Source organism: Mastigoproctus giganteus, chromosome 4 (assembly GCF_048544385.1).
Source record: "Mastigoproctus giganteus isolate SK-2022 chromosome 4, ASM4854438v1, whole genome shotgun sequence".
Taxonomy (NCBI): domain Eukaryota; kingdom Metazoa; phylum Arthropoda; class Arachnida; order Uropygi; family Thelyphonidae; genus Mastigoproctus; species Mastigoproctus giganteus.
The window spans coordinates 178,447,713-178,470,149 of record NC_143578.1 but is presented as its reverse complement, the minus strand read 5'-3'; the positions used below and the strand labels follow the sequence as shown (position 1 = coordinate 178,470,149).

At 35.0% G+C, this 22,437-nt stretch overlaps 1 protein-coding gene across 2 annotated transcripts in view; it reads left to right on the top strand.

The window, feature by feature from the left end:
* The window catches only part of LOC150087225 (uncharacterized), a 320,470-nt gene extending 319,458 nt beyond the window's left edge, over positions 1–1,012 (top strand). For both annotated transcript variants that reach the window (XM_090371087.1, XM_090371086.1), the window contains exon 28: positions 668–1,012. In XM_090371087.1, coding sequence (XP_090227213.1) covers positions 668–925 — 258 coding nt within the window. In that variant the 3' untranslated portion in view covers positions 926–1,012. The remainder of the gene's footprint in view (positions 1–667) is intronic.
* The last annotated feature ends 21,425 nt before the right edge of the window (positions 1,013–22,437 follow it).

The following is a 22,437-nucleotide window of genomic DNA, read 5'->3' as shown; positions in this document are numbered from 1 at the left end:
AAGTAGACTCTCCTGTGATATCACTGTCACCAAGAGTCACTTCACTTGAATTTTGTACAGAAACTCTTTCACTTCTTTAACAAACAATCCTGTACTTCAATGATTCTTCTAATTCAAGTTAAGAAAGATGTTTTACAAAAAATTTTCAAGACATTTTCAAAAGTAAATGCTGAAAATATGCAATGTTTTCTACCATTATAATTGTATTATCTTTATACACTTGTTGTGGACTAGAGACCTAGTCATTTAAAACTTATTAAATCTATTTATTGAAGTCCTGTATTACTAACAATTTATACTCAGAGTTCATCATCAACTTGAATAACACTTGTTCCTCAGTACTTCTTTCATGAAGTCACCAACCATGGGCAGAACATTCTCCCAAGACTACAAATTTCAAAGATACTAAACACATGGGTTTTCCGGAAATATATAAAACTAAAACTAGAGATTCTTTCTGGAAAGACCGTATGATATGCTATATGTAGTATTTGATTCAAATGAATATTTGCCCATTAAAACAGAAGTTTTCTTTGTATTATAAGAGAAATTAGCATTCATTGGAATCATAACAAAATTCTCCAACTTGCTCAATATTTATGCCTGGCATTACATATATTTTTAATTAAGTATAAATCCAAACTTATTAATCTAATTATATTTCTAGAAACTCTGGACCAATGATCCAATCATTGAAGTGTGCCCATATACAAACACAATTAAGCCTTCACCCTATGCTCGTTCACGTCTACCCCGTCGAGCATCTATAGCTACTTCCACTGCAACTGGAGAATCAGATGGTTTCTTCAGCACCAGAAACGCCAGAATGGCAGGTATATCACCAGCATCTAGCGCTGGCATCTTAGTAGAAAGTGGAATAGCAAAAGTTCAACATTTGCTATCAAGAGTGCAAGAAAGAACATGAAGAACAATTGATAATTCAGAGATATATGTAAAGAAATCAAGATTTTGGCCTTTACTGCAAGATGTAGTACTATATTTTTAAAGACTAACTAGCATTCAATAAAAGATATTTAATGAAAAAATGTTTAAACACAATGGAATCCTATATTCCATAAATGTTATAAATTGAGCCTACTCCGATTTGTAAAGACTAAAGTTTGTGCTTTCTAAAAAAAGAATACTGGATGAACTATACAGGCAATTGCAATTTGTAGTCTGTATCCTATTTGTTATAAGAGGTGAGCAGAAACCATAAAAAAAAAGTAGTTTACATGTTGTATACAATACTCATTTAATTTCTGACTAGAAAGAAAATGTACACACCGAATGTTTATATAAGAATGTGTGCAGAAGATGCATAGCTGGTAACATCCTGCCCCTTTAAGGCAAATTTGTGTAAAAAAAAAAAAAAGTAGAATAAAACTGAGGAATGTAATTTCTTTAATCCATAAATATTTAAATATGCACAAACTCTGACACTTATAAACAAATTTTTTTAGTTATATTTAATTCTAATATAAAATATTAGTTTAGACCAATAAAGTCATGTAAATACTTATCTTTCATGACATAATTTGAGAATAATCCTTTTTTGGAGAATACCCTCTACTCACTTTATACTGCTCTCTCCAACTAGATTGGGAATGAATTAACTGTTTATTTACTATGCATTTATATCACACTTGCATATCTTATTTTCAAACAATATGGAGTGTTTAAATGAAAAATTTTAATTTAAACTGACACTACCAACTAATCTTTATTAGGTGGAAGTAAAGGCAAAGTGCCTTTACTTCCACCATTTTTTCTAATGAGCACTTATTTATTAAACAGAAGCATATATGACAAAAAGAAATAAATTTGCCAAAAAAAAAAAAAAAAAGTAGTGTTCATGCCATTCTATTTCAAGGAAATGCGCCAATTATGCTCTGCCCTAATCTTTCTGAACTACTAAATTTCTGAAAAAAGCATAATCTCATCCTCAGGAAGAATACTTTTTCTTTCCCAAATAATTACTTGAAAACAGCTAACTGGAAAAACATGTGAAAACTGTGGAAAGGTTATTTCATTTTCACTGCAGTCATTCTTGTAATTTTTTTTTGTGAAGAGAGCTTTGATCGATAAAAAGAAACTTTTTATTCAATAAGTGAGATTCTAATCATTTTGTATTTCATTTATTACATAAAATAGCTTTTATTTATCATTTATTTATTTCATAAAATATTATGGCTAATATTTTCCAAACAGAGTACCAAAAGGAAAAAAGCATGCAAGCGTAATTACAAGGCAGAAATATGTGCAAATGTGTTGCACTGAATGATTTTATCAACTCTAAAATTGAACTGCCTAATAGTTTCCTTTTTATATTTTATGACTGGAACATTTTTTCTTAATTTTAAGCAGAATTAATAAAAATTTCTGCATATCTTTGCGTCTGTACATTATATATAAGCAGAAATACATGCACATGTGCAAAATTGAAATTTCACATCTTACCTGTACCGGCAAATGGAAGAAACTATTAATTTCATGTAGAAGTAATATTTTTTTGTGTATTTTTTAAAAATAACACGTGAAAAACATACCATTATTAAATATTTTATTTTCTTATTAAAGAATAAAAATTTAGATACGATAAAGTATAGAAATCAATTAAGATGATATATTAGTGTACCGCAAGCAGAATTCAAAAACAAAAACCAAAGTTGGTCACCTGACAGGGAGTAACATGATATCTGTTGAACCAAACTGGGCAGTGGCTGCCCAGTTAACAAACAAAAGTCTTATCTTTCTTCTAGGCATTTCCCATTATTACATGCCATTTGAGACACCAGTGTCAAGTGTCTAATCTTTTCATAAGGCTTTGATTTTGCTAGCTAAACATGAACAGCTGACAAAAATACAGATGTTAGTGTTGCATCTGCCAGATTGCCATACGAGCGTCAATGTTTCAATTTGGAGGGGGAGGATGAGTGACCCTAACATGATCGCTGTTGGAACACAAACTAGTGTCAAAAAGAATTGCAATTTTTGTGCCTCAATGCAAATATGTATCCATTGAATTGCAGTAATTAATGAGCACTAAAAGGAAAAACACATGAAATTAACAACTGATTGATATTGGTAGCTGATTGAACCATGGGCTATTGCATTGTGGCTGGGATTTTGCTTAGCATCAATCACACTGTCTGCATTATAAAAGCTGTATAATTGGTTCGCAGTTTCATGTTCTTTGCTTATGTTGAAGTTATTCTATCTAATTTAGTATTTTCCACAAGAAGAAAAAAAGATGAAATATTTTTGAAGATTATGCTCGCTGAATTTTAATTCTTTAGTTTGTGAAAAACAAAACATCATCCTTAGTGTGTTTCTGCTGATAAAATTTTATCCTAAATGGTTGTTATAATGGATTCACAGTCTGGGACATCAGGACTTATCAAACTCATCAATTGTGATTGATAAGTTCCGCTGTGGTACATATTTAGGAAAGATAAAAAAAGATAAAAGGGGTAGTGGGGGCCATGCTTCTTATCAAAAGTGGCCTGAGTGTGAGAAGAGTTTTTGCTAAGTCAGAATTTATATCTGCCAGCATAGAATCTGTGTGGTGTGAGTTAGTTAGAAACAAAGGTATAATGAGAGTTTGAGTTTAATCTACAGACCAGAAGAGTATGACATAGGGTTTCTATGTACATATGGAATGAGAAAGCAAGTGTGGGTGTCTTATTATGAGTGATTTCAAGTTGTTGCCTCTAATTGATTACAATAAGTGTTAGGGGAACTCACCATGAGGAACAAAATTTTAAAATAAACTAGATGATTATTATTTGTACCAGCATGTCAGAGAAAATGCTAGGGATAAGAATATTCTAGATCTTATCATTATTCACAAATCAGATGACATCACAGGGCTTAAAGTACAGAAACCATTGACAGGTAGTGATCATGCAGTCATTAGTCGAAAAATGATTTTGAAGAAGTTAAAGGTTAAGATATGGATCTTAATTTCAGGAAAGGAGGCTATGGTATTTAAGATGCTACATGGCATCTATGAATTGCATGGGCTGCAGAGGGAGGGCAAATATATTAGAATTATGGAATATCTTTAAAGCAATAATCACAGAAGCCATGACTGCATACATACCATTAAGAAAATATAGCACAAGGAGGATGCTGGGATGGATGAATATAGAGCTGGATAGTCTAACAGAGCAAAAAAAAAAAAAAAAAAAAGATGGCCTGGGAAAGTTAAAAAGTATTGCAGCAGCTCCAATATGATCTGTAAGAGTACCACAGACAAGGCTAAGTATGAGAAAGCAATGGTTAAGAGAACAAAGAGACTTAGGTAATCAAGTTAATGTTGCTGATGAATTGAATAAGTTTTTTGCATCAATCTTTACTGAGAGAGACATTTCGTGGTGAGCATGAAATTAGCAATATTGAAATTTCAGAAGATTATTAGAAAAATCTGAGCCTAAAAGCAAGTAAGGCTCCTGAAGTTAATGGCATATATCCAGTAATTTTGAGTGTGGCAGCCAGAGAGTGCAATGAACCACTGAAGTTAATTACAAGGGCATCACTGGACTCATGAAATGGATCTTTGGATTAGAGAAGGGCCAATGTATCAGCAATAAATAAAGACTGTTCTAAGAGTGAAGTCAGTAACTACAGACAACTTAGTCTGACTTCAGTGGTAGGGAAAATCTTAGAGGATATCATTAAGAGTGCATTCCAGGGATATTTAGATAGAAATGGCATCCTGAAAGACACATGCAACATGACATGTTTAATTTTTAATGGAAAATCATCATATTTAACTAACCTGGTAAGCTATTTTGACACAGCTACTCATGAGCTGCATGTAGAGAACAAATTTGATATAGTTATTTTGATTTTAGTAGGCATTTGACTCAATTCCTCATAAGAGGTTACTGTATAAGCTGGAACATGTTGGGATTATTGGCAGAATTTTAAGGCAGATCGCAGGATGGCTGCACGGCAGGAAGGTTGTAATTAATGATATTCTTCAGATTGGCGTAATGTCAGAAGTGGGATCCCCCATGGATTGGTTCTTGGACCACTGTTATTTCTGATTTTTATAACTGACATTGACAAAGGGATAGAGGGTGAAATGTCAAAATTTGTAGATGATGTAAAGATTGGAAAAGTCATTAATGATCAGTACCGAGTGGCACTCCTTCAGGACAACTTGAATAGGGTTCAAGAATGGTCAGAAAAGTGGCAGCTATGTTTTACTGCAGCAAAATGCAAAGTCTTACATATGGGGAATAGCAACCACAAAATAACTTATACATTTGGTGAGGTTGAATGTTGTTGTTATTTGTTATTTGGTTTTCTTTTTAGGAGCATTAGCAACTAAGGCCATATTGCTCCGGTGCGGTGGTCATTCCCTGACCTTTCCACATGCTCCGCATTTGGTGGTGACGGGCTCGAACCCCGGTGTAATCAAGAAGCGTGTGCTACGCACTGCTGCTCCTTCCCACCTGGCTACGGAGGCGCCGAGGTTGAATGAAAAACAGTAGCAGAAGAAAAGGATTTGGAAGGTTACGATACTGACAGATATGAAATTCTCTGAGCAGTGTAAAAAGGTGAGAAGTGAGCCCATGATGTACTTTTGATTTGTTGAACAAAAGCCTGTAGATACAGGAAGGTCTTAATCCCACTGTATAAGGCAATTGTAAGACTGCACTTGGAATACTGTCCAAGTATGGAGACCAAATCTAAAAAAAAATATTCAGCTTCTTAAAATGGCCCAAACACAGGCAACTTGGTGACGTTGGAAAACATGGGCAACCAACCATACAAGGAAAGACTTTGATTATGTGGGCTAACTGGACTTAGAGAGGATCTGCTTGAGGACCTGAATATAAGGCTATGAGAGGGTTAGTAAAATGAATGAGGGTGAAATTTTCACTGTTATAAAGAATTCCAGAACTAGAATAAATTCAGATTACAGGGGAAGAGGTTTAGACTAGATTGTACAGAGTTATTTTAGCTAGCAAGCTGTTGATTACTGGAACAAGTTTCTTCGGTAGCTGAGCTGACAATTTGAAGAAATTCAAAGGTCAACTGGATAGTTACCTACATGAGGAGGATGCACATAATTTGTCTATTTTCTTATCTATTTTTTTCTTTTTTTTTTCTGAAAGCACCCAAAAATATTGTCACATATGCTGAATGTTTGCATCATTTATCATTTCTTCCTCATGGTTGCTAGTCATGGAGGCATGCTATTCAGGAAAATAGTTTCCGTGATAGGAAAGTAGCAAAAAAAAATATGGTTGTAGAAGAACAAAACAGCAGGTTTTGACAGAGAAGGAAAGAAGTAGTAGTGACAGTTCTGAAAAAATGTGCTGTTTTTAATTGCTACAGATGGTAGTAAACAAAGTGATTCCAAGTAATATCCTGTTGTGGTGACTTTTTGCAATTAAAAAATTGAAATCTAAAGCAGCTTGCTCTATGTGAAAGCACTGAAAATTGATTCTACAGGGTATACAACACTGGATATCTTCTTATAAGCAACCTAAAAGCAAGTGGGATGCCTTTAAAAAAAAAAATGTCTTTCACTTAGTGTTGATAATGCTCCTGTTATAACAAACCTAAAAACTGGATTAGAATGGGTATTAAAAGAGGAGTTGGATGCTTGATGGCAATCCTTATAAACTCATCAATCTGTGTGCTGAAAGAGAAACTGCATGCTTTCCTATAAAACTGGATGAATATTTTCCGGACATTTACTAACTGGAAAGAAGTACTACTTGTAAAAGGAAAAATAAATTCAACAGTCTCAACCAATATGTGCCACTGAAGGAAAAAAGGTGTTGAAACATGCATGTATACACTAGATGTACCGTTGGGAGTACAGTGGTGCATGCATTTGAGTTGACTATGGTTTGAGCCAACAAGATTGCTAAATACAGTAATGATTATATTCTTGTCAAAATTATTAGTTGTAAACTCCTAATGTGCTGGAGTATGTGCATTTGGGCATACTGTGAGGTTCATATACAAAAAATGAGTAGGAGAGGTAAAATGATCAAAATAAGAAAAAAATTTGCATGAGCATAGAAAAAAGGGCATAAAACCATAAAAGAAAAGTGAAACAATGAACCACCTTATGACAGACCAGTACTACTATACTTCACAATTAAACATGCTCAAGCAAGGTTGCTCTAACTACAATCTCAACCCCGGAAAAACTTCCAAAAATCCATATTTTTATCACTCTTTAATTAATCAGAAACAGACCTAAAACAGGTAACAGTTTTCAAAGCTCAGTTTTCTTTTAGAATATTTATAGAATTTTGAAGTAATCATTTCATATTTTTTTTTTTTTTTTTTTTTTTGTTTCTTTAGTTTAGTTTTATTTTGGTTATATAAAACTAAATGAGTTCCATATCCTGTGGATTCTTAAAAGTATAAGCTTCTGGTTGATTAGTTTATATTTTATGCGTTTTGTCTTTTGATTATTCAGCTCATAATAAACTAATTGCATAAGTAACATGATGAAGCGTTTTTGTTATACAATTAAATTAAGTCCAGTAATACAAAACATTTGCAAAAAATTTTAGCTGATTGAAAAAAAAAAAAAAAATTCCCAATTCATTGCAAACAGATGTAACAATTTTAAATGATAAAAAATATCAATATATGTGCTGGCTGAAAAATTCATAACTTATTGTACAATTGTACTCTATACACACACTAGTAAAAATAAAATACAAACCTTTGTTTCAAACAACAGAAAGTGTGTGATGCAGCACGGATTCTGTATGGTGTTTTAATCTAATTGTTACAATTCTTCCAGCAAAATATCGCATAGCTGACACAAAATTGAAGGAAGAGGACTTCGTTGCTGAATAGCTCTCTCTAACATATACCACATTCTCAAGAGGACTGAGATCAGGTGAATGTGGGAGCCAGGGAAGATAGTAGGAATCTGTGATATATTCTCTGAACCATTCATGCATGACACACTGTTATCCAGAAGATGATGTCCACCATAAAGTGGACATCATATTCTGGATAAAAGTGTAACATTGCAGGGTGCAATAGATGTGATATAAAATTCAGGTACTTTCTGGATGACATTTGACTTTTCATCAGTATCAACAGATCCAGTCAGTAACAACAAAACATTCCCCATACCATGATACCACCTGCAGATGCTTGTGTTTTCTTAACAAACCAAGCAAGGTCCATTGGTTTATGACATTCTCGTTACACTCTGTGTATCATCAGTGAGAAACAGCATATATGACTACACGACTCATCTGACCACACAACTTTGTTCCACTGTCCAATCACAATGTTCTCGTCACCAATGCAAATTTTTCTGTTTTTCTCTGAGAAAGTGGCTTCCAAAGGTGTAGGTGACTGTCAATACCTAATTTCTTCAATTTCCTGTGCATGGTATGGTTTAAAATAGGACAATTCTGGGCTTCGTTGAATTCAGATGATATTTGCTGCACCCTGGATGTCTTATTTTTCCGTACAGTCTTCCTTAGAGTATGATGGTTTCATTCTTTAAGTATTGTTTTCTGCCATAGTTTGAGATGTGGAACTGAAAAAACCACTTGCTTTCCAATAATTAAAAACCTCTGAGATGGGTGCTTTTGAGAAATCAGTTATGTCTTTTTCATTTCTTGAATCATGGCTCCAGCTAAATGTGCACAATATAACCTTTTCTGACAGATCACACATTTTCCACATTCTGGCTTCAGATTACTGCAATCAAACAGCCTGTGCAGTCTTTATACTCAATGAGGCAATGTGTCATCACCCCACATCAGTTTTCTTTGCATCTATTTGCATTTATTCTGTCTGTAACTGTCTTAACACAAAGGTTTGTATTTTTTTTTGGCTAGTATGTATAATTTGATCAGTATATTACTAGAAAAGTGTATTCAGTGGCAACATATCAACTGGAACTTGCAGTATTGTAGGTAACTTCAGTTTTTGCCCTTTATGTTAAAGGGCTGTTCAATAAAGAATGATCATAATTTTTGACAAACAATCACACTGCTTGCTATTTCTAGCTGAGCTGCAGAATTTAAGACTAAACCAAGCTGCATCACACAGCAACTGCACAGTTGACTTGTGTGCACGGTGTGACCTTGGTGGTTGGTCAAGTTTATGCCTGTTCAGTTTTGCCTACATAACAATGGACATAACGTGTGAGGAATAGTTTCCTGCCTTCGTGATTCAATTAGAAAATTGGCAGTCCCAAAGCTCCAACCACTGCTGTTACCACAGAAACCATAAATGCTGCTTCTCTAATCATGAGAGAAAATCATCGTATAACAGGCAATGGGAGGAATATTGGTAGGAAGCACACATGGTATTCTCCATGCTCATTTGCATATGACACGTTTGTGCATGCTGTGTTCCAAGACTGCTCACACCTGAGTAACAGCAAGTTTGCATGACGGTTTGTCAGGAGCTGCAACGGATGGTTACTAAAGGTGGTGTGGTTCTGTATGATGTGATAATGATGGATGAGACACAGCTTCATCATTTTGACTTAGAGAGTAAGCAACAAAGTTCTGTTTGGAAGTCCATGTCATCACCAACACCAAAAAAAGCAAAAGTCATGGCTTCTGCAGGAAGGATTATGGTCATCTCTTTTTTTGACATTCAAAGCATGGTTTACCAGCATATTAGTATTAGCAATGGCCACATGGTGCAAGAAAGCTTATGGCTTATGCTACACCAGCCATAAAAATAATAAATAAAATAAATAATAATAAGAAGAAAATTTTAAAAAAATAAGTAATTAATAACAGAAAAGGAAATAGACAACCTATGCGTTTCCCTCCTCCCGTAGGTAATCCAGCTGACTTTTGAATTTCTCCAAACTGTCAGCCTCTACCACCCATGTAGGTAACTTATTCCAATAATTTATAACTTGCTAGCAAAATAAAACTTCCTGCAATCCAGTCTAAACATCTCTCCCTGTAACTTTAAATTATGGCCCCTAGTTCTAGAATCATTTATAATTGTGAAAATTTCGTCCTCATTCATTTTACTTTTGCCTTAAACACCTCAGTCAAGTCTCCTCTAAGGTGCCTAGTTTCCAAGCTCTGCAATGCACATATTCAAAGTCTTTCCTCATATGGACACCCTTTTGCCGATCTCACTAGGCAAGTTATCAGTCTTTAGACCTTTTCAAGAAGCATAATGTCTTTTTTTAGGTGCGGTCTATGTCATACGACTGTTGTGGGACTTTACTACAGAACTGTACTGCACACTTTGCAGAATCACATTCATCACAAACAACAACAACTACACACAGTTAGGTGGACGCTGCATCACAACAGTGTGAGACCTCACATTGCTCATACTGACATTGAGTACTAAGTTAGCATTAATGTCCAATGTGTTCCTCATCTGCCCTACAGCCCTGACCTTACACCCTGCAATTTTTTTTTTTTATTTACAAAGTTAAAAAAGGAGCTGCAAGGAAAATGTTTCTGGTCATCAGAAGAAGTTATAAAAACATCGAAGGCGATTCTCAAATGCATGTCAAAAAAATGGCTTCCACCATGTTTTTGGAGATTGGCAGAAATGGAGTAAGTGCATTTCATCAAATGGGGAATATTTTGAAAAGGATCTTCAAAATATGGATGATTAATAAAGATGTGAAAAAAATTGATTATTCTTTATTGAACAGTCCTTGTAATTAAATACAATATTTGGTAACTGTGTATCAATTTCTTATTTGAAGATTTTAATTGGCTTATTGCATACAAATACATAGATGACTATCTAATAATTTACCTTCATCAAGTAAAAAAATTAAAGAAATGCTATTTTTTTTTAGGAGCATTAGCAACTAAGGCCATATTGCTCCGGGGATATGTGGTGGTCATTTCCTGACCTTTCCACATCCTCCGTATCTGGTGGTCACGGGCTCGAACCCCGGTCTGATCAAGAAGCGTGTGCTACGCACTGCTGCTCCTGCCCACCTGGCTACGGAGGCGCCAAAGAAATGCTATTAACCCTATACAAATTCACATTCAAAAGCATATTAATAAATTTTTATTAAATTTGTTTTTTTGAATTTAGTAAGTTAATAATTCTTTATACATGCAAAACGATCAAATCTTATAAGTATTTAAAAAAAAAACATTACTGAACAACTTGTTTAATGCACTATACAGCATGCAACACAAAATATACCTTAAACATTTTCCTTTTCTTTGTTTGAATTTTTAGAAGATAGAAAGTTTTCTATATACTTATAAATAAAGAGGAGTATTTATATTAGTAATCAAGAAATAATAAAAAAATCCTCTTTTAAGCCTTGAAATAGAGAACATATCAAGCATTTTCTACAAAAAAAAAAAAAAAAAAAAGTTAATTCATTTGACAAAACATTAAAAAAGTGAATTCACTTTGGAAAGTAGTTTAAATGATAAAGAATATCATCACAAGTGCAAATGTTTATGGATAACTAGGATTTATATATGTATATAATCACAGTTGATACAGAATAGCATTAGAGATTAATGAAACAGGAATCCAAATTGTATTTAATATTACAAAATATGTCATAAATCTAGCCTACATATTAAAATTGCTTTTTTTAATTATCCTTTAAAGAGGCTCACAAGTGTGAGCCTCTTTAAAGCGGCCATCACTGGTAAATTAATAATGCAGACTCCATTTGACCCCCAAGCATCTGCCACTGGTGGCTGCTTGGGAGGCAGAGGGTGAGTCTGCATTACTTCAATATTAAATGCTTCAAGGGTGGATTGAAAAGCAATCACTATTACTGCATAACTTTTAAAGGAATAAAGATAAATCCAAAAGAAAAATAAGTACTATAAGTACCTATAGATAAAAAAAAAAAAATGTCTCTAATTTGATATATCGTTATTCTTCATATGCCCCGCCTAACTCAACACATTTTGTTAAGTTTTTTATGCCATTCAAGTAAAAATTCTTTTGGCTGAGAGAACACTACCTTTTTTTTTTCTTTTCACAATTGCATCAGGGTCATATCAGTTTCCTATGAAATGTTTTTTAAGCTTTTGGAACAATAAAAAAAGTCACTCAAGGCCAAATCACTGATATACAAAATATGCAGAACTTCAAATCCCAGTAACAAAATTCTTGCCAATGGCTCATGGCAAGAATTTACTCATTTCATTTTTTTTTTTTTTTTTTTTTTAAATACCTTGTCTGGTGGCTAAATGTACTGGACTGAAATTCATTGCGATCCCTTTTTCCAAAAATTTGATATGGAGTCCCAAAAAACAGTAAACATCACTTTGTCAGCTGATGGCTCGACTGCAAATTTTTTTGACATGGAAATGTATAGCAAAATTCCTTGTACTGTCTATTGTTTTGCATATGTTTTCCTGGAGGTGAATCCAGGATTCACCTCCAGTCACAATTGGTATAACATTTATGGCAGTCAGAAACTTAACTGTAAATTATTTTAACTACACGTTCAAAGATGTTTCCATTTAAAACAGTGTAACTTAGAAACAAACGACCATGCAGAAATGCTATAGTGCACATTTTTCCAGAAATGACAAGGAGATGGTTATCCCATTGTAAAATGCAATGGTTAGGCTACATCTTGAGTGCTACTTCAGGTCTGGAAGCCCCATTTTGGAATGATGTCAATCTGTTGGAGGTGCAAGAAGAGCACCAATATTAGTCAAGGGCACAAAAAGGGCACTCTTAGTAAGAGAAAGACTTCAGTTCTGCAAATTGCAGCCTCTGGAAAAAGTGCCTGCAAGGAGACCTGATTGATGCATTTAAGGGTTTAAATGGATTGAATAAACTAAATGCCAATGGCATTCTTATCCTTTCTTGGATGACACACAAGGGAATATTCAAACTGAAAAAGGATAAATGCATGTGAAAATCTTCTTTCAACCAGAGAGAGTAATTGATTGCTAGAATAAATTTAAGGAAAGATTAGACAAATATTAGAGGGAATGGACGGATTTTTTTTTTTTTAAATTGGATGCTGTATAAGCTTTCCTCCTTGCATCATTTGCCACTACTAATACTGACTGGAAACTATTAGCTATGTAGAGAACCTAGTGCTAAGGTTATATACTAAGAGGCATTACTTTTTAGCTCACCCTTGTACATAGCCATATGAGTATTTCACAATGTTTGTTTTACTTTTTTTCCACTTAATATAAGCACTGAAAAATAGGTCATATTTGCTATACTGGCAGTATTCATTTTTTAAACTTTCCATCACTTAAATAATTGCTGAAGTGTTTACAGTACCCCAAAATGAAAAGCTTATGTGGTCACAATTTTTTTTTTTTTTTTTTTTATTTAATCAAATGCTAATAACCAAAGTGCTATGAAAATAAAATTAAATGCAGCAAAAATTTGACCCTAGTTTATAAATTTTGTAAATGAACATAACACACAAGTATAATTAAGTACAATACTAAATTACCTTACAGCTACCTTGGAAATAAAATACATAAAACAGTTCGAGAAGAACACAAAAAAGTTTCCTATGCCATAAGTCATTACAACTGACTTAATTCAAACCAATTATGTTACTGTCTCATCTCATGGCTCTTTTTTAAGCAGTTTTAAAACTTGGTCTTCAAGGATTTCTACTGAGAAATTGATTTTAATATTGGCAAACCACCATGCTGTCCATAAAAGGTACCTGTAATTTAAACATGTGTAACCAAGTTCTAAAGATTTATGGCTTTAGCCATGGTTCACTCAAGCCAATTCCACAGCTAAAGAAACCGCACACAAGGAGCTATAGAAAATAATTTTTTTTATACTGCAGTAAAATTACCAATTGTACTGAAGACAGATCAACAGACTGCCCACTATGGAGATGTTGTCAAAAAGTAGAAATACGTTACCCATTTGTATTTTATGGCATCAGAAAATACAAGTTAATCCCTCCCCCATCCAATGAGAATATCAAAAATTTTACTGGAGTAGATGCATGACATATTTATGCACCATTTAATACTTTTACTGCCAACTTTTCTGACAACCTTTTTTGATCCAAGATTGAAAACCACAGGAATGAGTCAATCTGGAATGAAAAGGGCAGAGACATTTTTGAACGTCCTTCTTACTATGACTAAATTAATCAGCCACCAGAAAAGATTTCTTGACAAAAATATCCGGTTTTTCTTCTGCCAAATTGGAATAAAAATTTCTAAAAGTAGGATGGTTTTCCCTCCAAGTGGATTAAAAATCTGAAGCTGCATATTTGCATGAGGAAGCAGTGAATATTAATAAAAACTTTTAAATAAAAAAATTTAATTTATGCATTATGCAATAATATTCTTTATTTTAGCATTTACTGTATCTGACTGTGGCAAAATCCCAGGAGAAGTTTCTCAAAACTGAAAATAATAAAGAACTGTCTCCATTCAACAATATCTAGGATTATTTGTCTGGTCTTGCAATGCTTTTTGCAAGACTTAACCGAAATATTTAATGTTACACAACAGATGTTGAATTCTGCAACAAAACATAGTATAAAAATTCATTTGAAATAATGGTAGTGAAGAAACCACTAAGTAAATAACCAGGAATTAATTATTTTGTGTTAAGTATTTTAAAAAGCTACAATTAATTAAACTTTTTTAAGTTTTAAATAAAATTTTAATAATTGTTAAAAATAATTTAAAATTTAATTTACTCTTTATTATTTACATATGCTGATGAAATCTGTCATAATGACCTCTATTTGATGCTGGGCTTACTGCCTGGAAAGAGAGGTCCCATGATTATCTATTTGAACCAGCTCCTGATCCAACTTAAGGATGACTTCTGGATCTAGAATGAAATTGTCCTGCATCCCATTGTCTACATGTGGCAAACGCACCTTTAATTCTTCATGGAAGGTATTACTAAGAAAATTCTCGTACATATGGAATAGAAACAAATACAATGCAGAACAAAACATCAAGAACTACAACTAACAGATTTTCTCATTTCATCATGAAAAAATTCCCCTCATATGGTCAAAGTTGCAGCTATCAATTATGTTAAAATCATTGATGCAAAAACTTTGTTTCATCAATGTTAAACTAAAGAGTTCTACTGAATGGAAAATTATGGAGGTGTTTTAGCATTAGTTGAGGCACAGGATGCAAGAAAGCAAGCAAGCTTATACAGCATCAGCCAAAAAAAACCCTTCCCATTTCACCATCCAGTCACTCCAAATGTTTGTCTAGTTCAGCCTTAAATTTTTTTTAAGCTATCAACTTCAACAACAACAGATGGAAGTCTGTTCCAGCAATCAACTACCCGCTGGCTAAAGGGCCGACCGGCTAGCCGGGTGGGTAAAGTGCCTACCTAGCAACCCAAAGGTCGCGGGTTCAAATCCCGCCTTGGGCTTGGATCAAAGTACTGCAAAAAAAACCTTGGGAGGTGCATTATGGCCACAGAAGCCGATGCGCCAACAACTACCAAAAAAAAAAAAAAAAAAAAGCTGGCTAAAGGCAAACTTTCGCACATTTATTCTACAACTGTCTTTCCTCGATTTTAGCATTAGTAGAGGCATACGATGCAAGAAAGCAAGCTTATGCAGCATCAGCCAAAAAAGAAAAAAAAAAAAAAGAACTTTCCCATTTCACTCCTCCATTCATTCCAAATGCCTGTCCAGCTCAATCTTAAATTTATTTAGGCTATCAACTTCCACAAAAAAAGATGGAAGTCTGTTCTGCCAACCAACTATCTGCTGGCTAAAGCAAAACAAAAATAGACTGACCATTATGGTCAGTCTATTTTTGTTTTATTTTAATGTAGTTGGCTTACATCTCTGTTGGTGATATTTCACACAATTTGGACTTGGTGCCTGTTAGAGGAGGTGCCATTAAATTTCTATCTAATTGGCATCCAAAATTTAATTGATTATTTATTATTATTTTTCATTTAGATTTTCTAAATTATCTTGGAGAGTTTCTGCTACAATATTTTTAGTCTTGTTTCCCTTTTCTCCCTGTTGGTTTGGTTATTACATTTAATTTTTATTCTAATTTTTTTATTTTATTTGGTAGTTGTTGGCGCATCGGCTTCTGTGGCCATAATGCGGCTCCCAAGGTTTTTGCAGTACTTTGATCCAAGCCCGAGGCGGGATTCGAACCTGCGACCTTTGGGTTGCCAGGCAGGCACTTTACCCATTCGGCTAGCCCGGTTGGCAATTTCTTTTTACGCGCGTGCGTGTATGTGTATGTATGTATATGTGTGTGTATATATATATATATAGAGAGAGAGAGAGAGAGAGAGAGAGATGGGTTTTCAAGTATAAAAGGAAATGTGATCTAGGAAAAATGTGAAAATACTTATGAAGTATTTTCATATTTTTCCCTACATCCCCTAATATACTTAAGTGTCGTAATATACTTAAGTTAAATGACATAAGGTCAATTTTGGAGTCTTGAATTATACACATCATAAGTCTGGCTTTTTGAAACTTTTTCCGTTAGTAATAAAAAAAAATAATAAAAAAAAACAGGTTTCAATTAATTGTTGTTGCCATCCACTATTGTAAATTATATACAATCAAGGGAACTTGGCTGTAAGTTGCTCAAAAAAAACCAGCATGTTTCCCAATGCCAAGCAAACTCATGCTGTGATGTGAGCAAACAGTTTTTTGGTATTCAAACTCCAGATAGAATGTAATGCTAAAAATTATTTCAGCAATTTAGTTGTGCACACATTTCTCAGTTGAGTTTTGAAATTACAGCATATCATTCACTTTGTGCCTGTAAAAGTAGGCACAAGGAAAGCTTCCCTAACATCACATTCTAAGTCTTATTTTTCTATTCTAAAATTTACATAATATTGTATCAAACACCACTTTACTGATATAGGGATACGCTGATTTGGGAAACTACAACAAAGTTTCCCATGGTTACATTACAGTTCATAGCTAACGGTTCCCCCTCCCTTCAGCAAAATCCCTGCATCCTTATGACCGCTATACATAGTGAATACATACCGACAACAGAGTTTTATGGTTGCTGTAAGTAAGTTAGTGGTGCATTCTGCAGCAGCCAAAACAGCATTTGGCTTTCTTTATTAATATTTTTAATCGTTGCTTGGGAAGCTTTACCAAGGTGAGTGATACAATTGTCATAGCTGCATTGCTTTACTGCTCTCTCTGTACATTGCATAATCTTTTGGAAATTGTGCACTTTACTACCAGCAATTATCTACAATATAATAGCATTTAGCATTAGTAGAGGCATTTGATGCAAGAATATTTCAAAAATGAATATTTCAATAATATTTCAAAAATCTGACAAATCTCTCTGCTACCAGATTTATTAGTTTTCTTCTGTACATTTAAAGGCAGCTGCACACCAAAGAAATATGAACACAAAGGTAACAAAAATCTGGCTGAAACATGTTTCGTGAAAGTAGAACTCCCTCTAATTTTCTGTTTCAGCTCCACTGCATTCCTACATATCAGACCACCTACAATGAGAAACAACCCAGAATTTATCATTTGTGTTGACAGTAAGAAATATTATATAACTGATACTTGGAAAAGTATTCAAACAAAAAGCCTGGAAAGAAGTTGCTGGTGAGATTAAAAGTACAGGTTAGTAATATTTTAACAAATAATTAGCATTGGTATAGTTATGTATATATGCAATTGCATTACATATAAGCATACTACTCAAAACTTTATACTGAATGCATACCTATTTTGCCATGGCAAAGCTATTTCAGGTTTCAATTAAGGGACAGACTATTGCCATAGTCTGTCCCTTAATTGAATTGCTTCACCTTTTGGTTAACCACAGAAGTTAACTGCAAGTTTGGATTCCAGGACATCAGCACGTTCATTACCCAGTAGGGTAATGAACGTGCTGATCAAACTGCCAAACATCCATTAAATGAAAATTCTCACCTGCATAAAATTCAATACAATGACTTTAAAAATGTCATTCGAAAAGTCTCTGAAAACATATGGACACAGACCTGGAAATCTCAAGAAAACAACAAACTATACCAAATCAAACAGCAGCCAAAATACTGGAAATCAAGTTTTCAGACAAACAGACATGAAGAGGTTATCCTCGCCCGGCTTCGCATTGGACGTACACATTTAACACACTCTTATCTCCTAATGAAAAATGACCTGCCACAATGCCCTCAGTTTCTAACCATACTAACAGTAAAGCATGTCATCATAGAATGTTCACGTTACTAAATTACCCGACAATCAGCTTTCAAATCGCATGCAAATGAACCATTAAGCCTTCAACTCATTATTGGAGAAAATTCAGAAGTAAAGTAACTTTTTACATACCTCAGTCTAATAAACCTTACCAATTGCATCTAATAATCCAAGGTTAGCGTTAACATAACTGAAAATAACAAAACTTGAACAGGCGCAATATAGCCGAAACAGCTTTTGCGCCACAAAACTACAAACAACAACAACTTGCTAGTTGAAGAGAGTTGTCTGCAGATAAAAATATTCCATCGTGTTTTCTCACAACGTTGCGAAGAACACAGGCAACTTTGATAATGTTATCAGCATTGTCAAAGCTATAAACCTTAAAGTTCATGGTTTGTTGCTATGTGAAAAATTCTAAATTTAGAACACAATATTCCAAAGGCAACCCTACACTTTTTCATGCCCTTGAAAAACAAGTTAAATATTCTTTTTTTTTGGTTATGTAAAGCATGTTGGGGATAATGCTTCATTATTTATTTTCTAAATGCAAATACTTTGAGCGCAATGAAGAACATAGGGAAAGGTGAACCATTTTCTCCAGGCAATTGTCTGGCTAGCAGAACATTTAATTTATTTGTGTCAAGCAAATTTCCACCCCTGAAAACTGCGGCATCACTGTTTCTTCCCAAGTTGTATATGTATACAACTTGACAACGAGCCTTGTCGATCAATTTGGCCCTGGAAACATTGCAAGGCTCAAGGGGTAGAATTTTTTTCAGCCTGGTCTGTACTTATTAACAGGAGAGACTGCTTCTACAGGGATGGGATACACTTAAATAGAAAGGGTGCAAGAATATTTGCTGATGCTATTGGGGCAGTGTTAGGTGGGTCGGAAAACTGCCAGCTTGGGGGGGGATACAAGGACTAATAGATTAACAGTAGCCACTGGCAGAGGTGAAAGTGATTCTTGCACTGCTTCTATTGGAATGAGAAGCAGCCTAGAAAACAAGATGCAAGGTATTTCAGAGACTGCTGGGAGTCATTGCGGTACAAGTAAACACATGGGTTGTGTTAGGGTAGCTAAGAATAGGAACAAGTGCATGTATACCAATGCTAGGAGTTTAGTAAATAAATTTGATGAATTTGAGGTATTGCTCAAAACATCAAAGGCAGATATTGTTGGGATATCAGAGATGTAGTGTCACACAGATATAAGGAATGCAGAATGGGAATTTGGGGAGTACAATGTGTACAGAAAGGATAGACAGGATAGAAAGGGAGGAGAGGTTATGCTATTAGTTAAGAAACCCATCAAATCCAAGGAAGTGAAGCCAGTCAACATCGCTGGACAGTGCAGTGTCGAGTCAGATTGGTGTGACATAAGCATTGGGAGATCAAAATTGAGAGTAGGAGTGTGTTACAGGCTAATGACTCTGATGAGTATAATAAGAAACTGTACAGGGAAATAGAGTGGGCCAGTAAATCAGAGAGTCTTATAATGGGGGATTTTAATTTCCCAGATACTGACTGGAATTTGTGGATTGGTCACTCACACACTAGCAAGGCTTTTGTGGATTTATTGGATGACTGTTTTCTACATCAGCATGTTCGTGAGGCAACTAGAGGGAGTAATACTCTTGATCTGATTTTCAGTAGTGATTCTTCATGCATTAAGATTCTGCAGATAAAGGAACCACTAGGTGGCAGTGATCACAGTGTGCTGAAGTGAGATTTACTCAAAGAGGTAACTACAATGAGGGGAAAAGGGAAGGGTTTTTCTTTTGTAAAAGCGACTACGGTGGTCTGAGACAGTATTTAAATTCTATACGGTGGGACCAACTGATGATGATACCAACAGCAAATTCAAAATGGGAAGCATTCAAAGAATTAATCTTGGAAGCTACTAGGCTTTACGTACCAACTAAAAAATATTGTTCAAGGTATAGGCCTAAATGGATGTCAGATTAACTAATGAGACATATGGCAGAGAAGAAAAATGCATGGGATACATATAAATTAATAGGTGACATGGAAGCTTATGACAGATATAAGATGGTCTGTAACCACGTCACAAAGGAGATTAGGAAGGCAAAGGCAGATTATGAGAAATCCTTGGCAAAGGATGCAAAGAAAAACAACAAAGAGTTCTTTACCTATGTAAACTCTAGAAGGAAAGGGATGAATCAGATTGGTCCACTGAATATTGTAGGTGGTTTAACTGTTGATGATCCTGCTCAGGTGGCTAACAAACTAAATGAGTATTTTGCATCTACATTCACCCATGAGGAGTTATTCAGGTAGAGAAACGCCAGAGGTGTGTTAAACTCTGGCAGTGAGCTAGACGATTTTGTAATAAGTGAGAGGAAAGTGGGGAGAAATTGTTGAAGATAAATATAAAAAAGCACCCAGGGTGGATGGGATCTATCCAGTTATATTAAAGGAGGCAGCAAAGGAAGTAAGCAAACCCTTAGCCATAATTGAGAGCTTCTTTGACTCAGGGGAGGTACCACCCATGGACTGGAGATGTGCAAATGTGACTCCAATTCACAAAGGAGGATCAAAGGCTGACACAAGTAATTATAGACCTGTTAGTTTAACTTCTGTTCCAGGAACATTAATGGAGGCACTGGATAAAGAAGCACTGCAGGATCATCTAGACAAGACTTCAGTTATAGCTCGGAACAGCGTGGTTTTGTTAAGGGAAAGTCTTGCCTGACCTATTTCATTGGATACTATGATGTAGTCACAAAAGAACTGGATGCAAAGAATAACTTTGATATCATATATTTGGATCTTAGAAAGGCTTTTGATACTGTTGCACATGGAAGACTGCTGAACAAATTGGAGCAGTGTGGCATTGGAGGCAAACTGTTGCTATGGATAAAGGGATGGTTAAGTGGGAGAAGAGAGAGTGGTAATCAATGGACACTGCTCATCATGGACTAATGTTATTAGTGGAGTCTCTCAGGGTTAGTGTTGGGTCCATTGTTTTTTTCTGTATTTATAAATGATATTGATGATGGTATATCACGCTTAATGTCCAAGTTTGCAGACGATACAAAGGTTGGCAGGGTTGTTAAGGACACTAATGACAGTATGCTGCTGCAACAGGATCTAGAAAAGTTGAGCAGATGGGCTGAGAGGTGGCAAATGAAGTTTAACATTGACAAATGTAAAGTACTACATATGGGAAGCAGTAACCCCAGAGTGATATATCAACTCTGTGGTACAGAACGAAAAGGACCTGGGGGTAATTATGCAGGTAGATATGAAGTTTTCTGAGTAGTACAGACGGTCTGCAAGAGCAGCTCAGTGTCTTGTCAACGATATACATGAATTTTTCTAGCAGGGAGAAGGAGGTGATTATCCCCTTGTATAAGGCAATGGTCAGGCCACACCTAGAGTACTGTATACAGGTCTAGAGGCCTTATTTCAAGAAGAATGTAGAACTGTTGGAACAAGTACAGAGAAGGGCAACAAGATTAGTGAATGGAACAAAGGGTTGCTCTTATGAAGAAAGGCTTAAGTTTTGCAGATTACAGTGTTTGGAGACTAGGCACCAGCGAGGTGATCTGATTGAGGTGTATAAAGCCTTGAATGGTTTGAGCATGCTCAATGCTGATGGGATTCTTCCTCTTGCTCAGAATAATCACCTGAGAGGGCATAAATTCAAATTGAGGAAAGACAGATGTAGGATAGATGTGCAGAAGTTTGCCTTTAGCCAGTGGGTAGTTGATTGGTGGAACAGACCTCCATCCTTTGTTGTGGAAGTTGATAGCCTAAATAAATTTAAGGCTGAGCTGGACAGGTATTTGGAAAGAATGGAGGGGTGAAATGGGAGCAGGTTTTTTTTTTTTGCCTGATGCTGCATAAGCTTGCTTTCTTGCATCATATGCCTCTAGTAATGCTAAAATGTTAATGCTATACTGCAGTAAAAAGAGAATCAGCTTCAGCAACTGCCATTAATACTAATGAATCATATGATTTATAATTATAAAAAAGCAGATCCACATTTTCGAGGAGCTTGGATACGTATATATTTCCATGCTGCTACCTATACAATTAGGCATGTTCTATAGTTCTTCATGTCACTTGGCCATTTGAAGCCACATATTCTCTGAAGGCATGTATCTTCTTTAAGATGTTTCCAAATTGCACTGGTTGTTTTTTATACAAATTTTCTATGGTAGTGTCTCCCTCCATGAAGTGAAATGCTAGGGCTCGAAATGAAGCATACATGGTAAGAAACCTATAAAGAAATAAATATTCTAACTTATTAGCTATAAATGTATGCAACT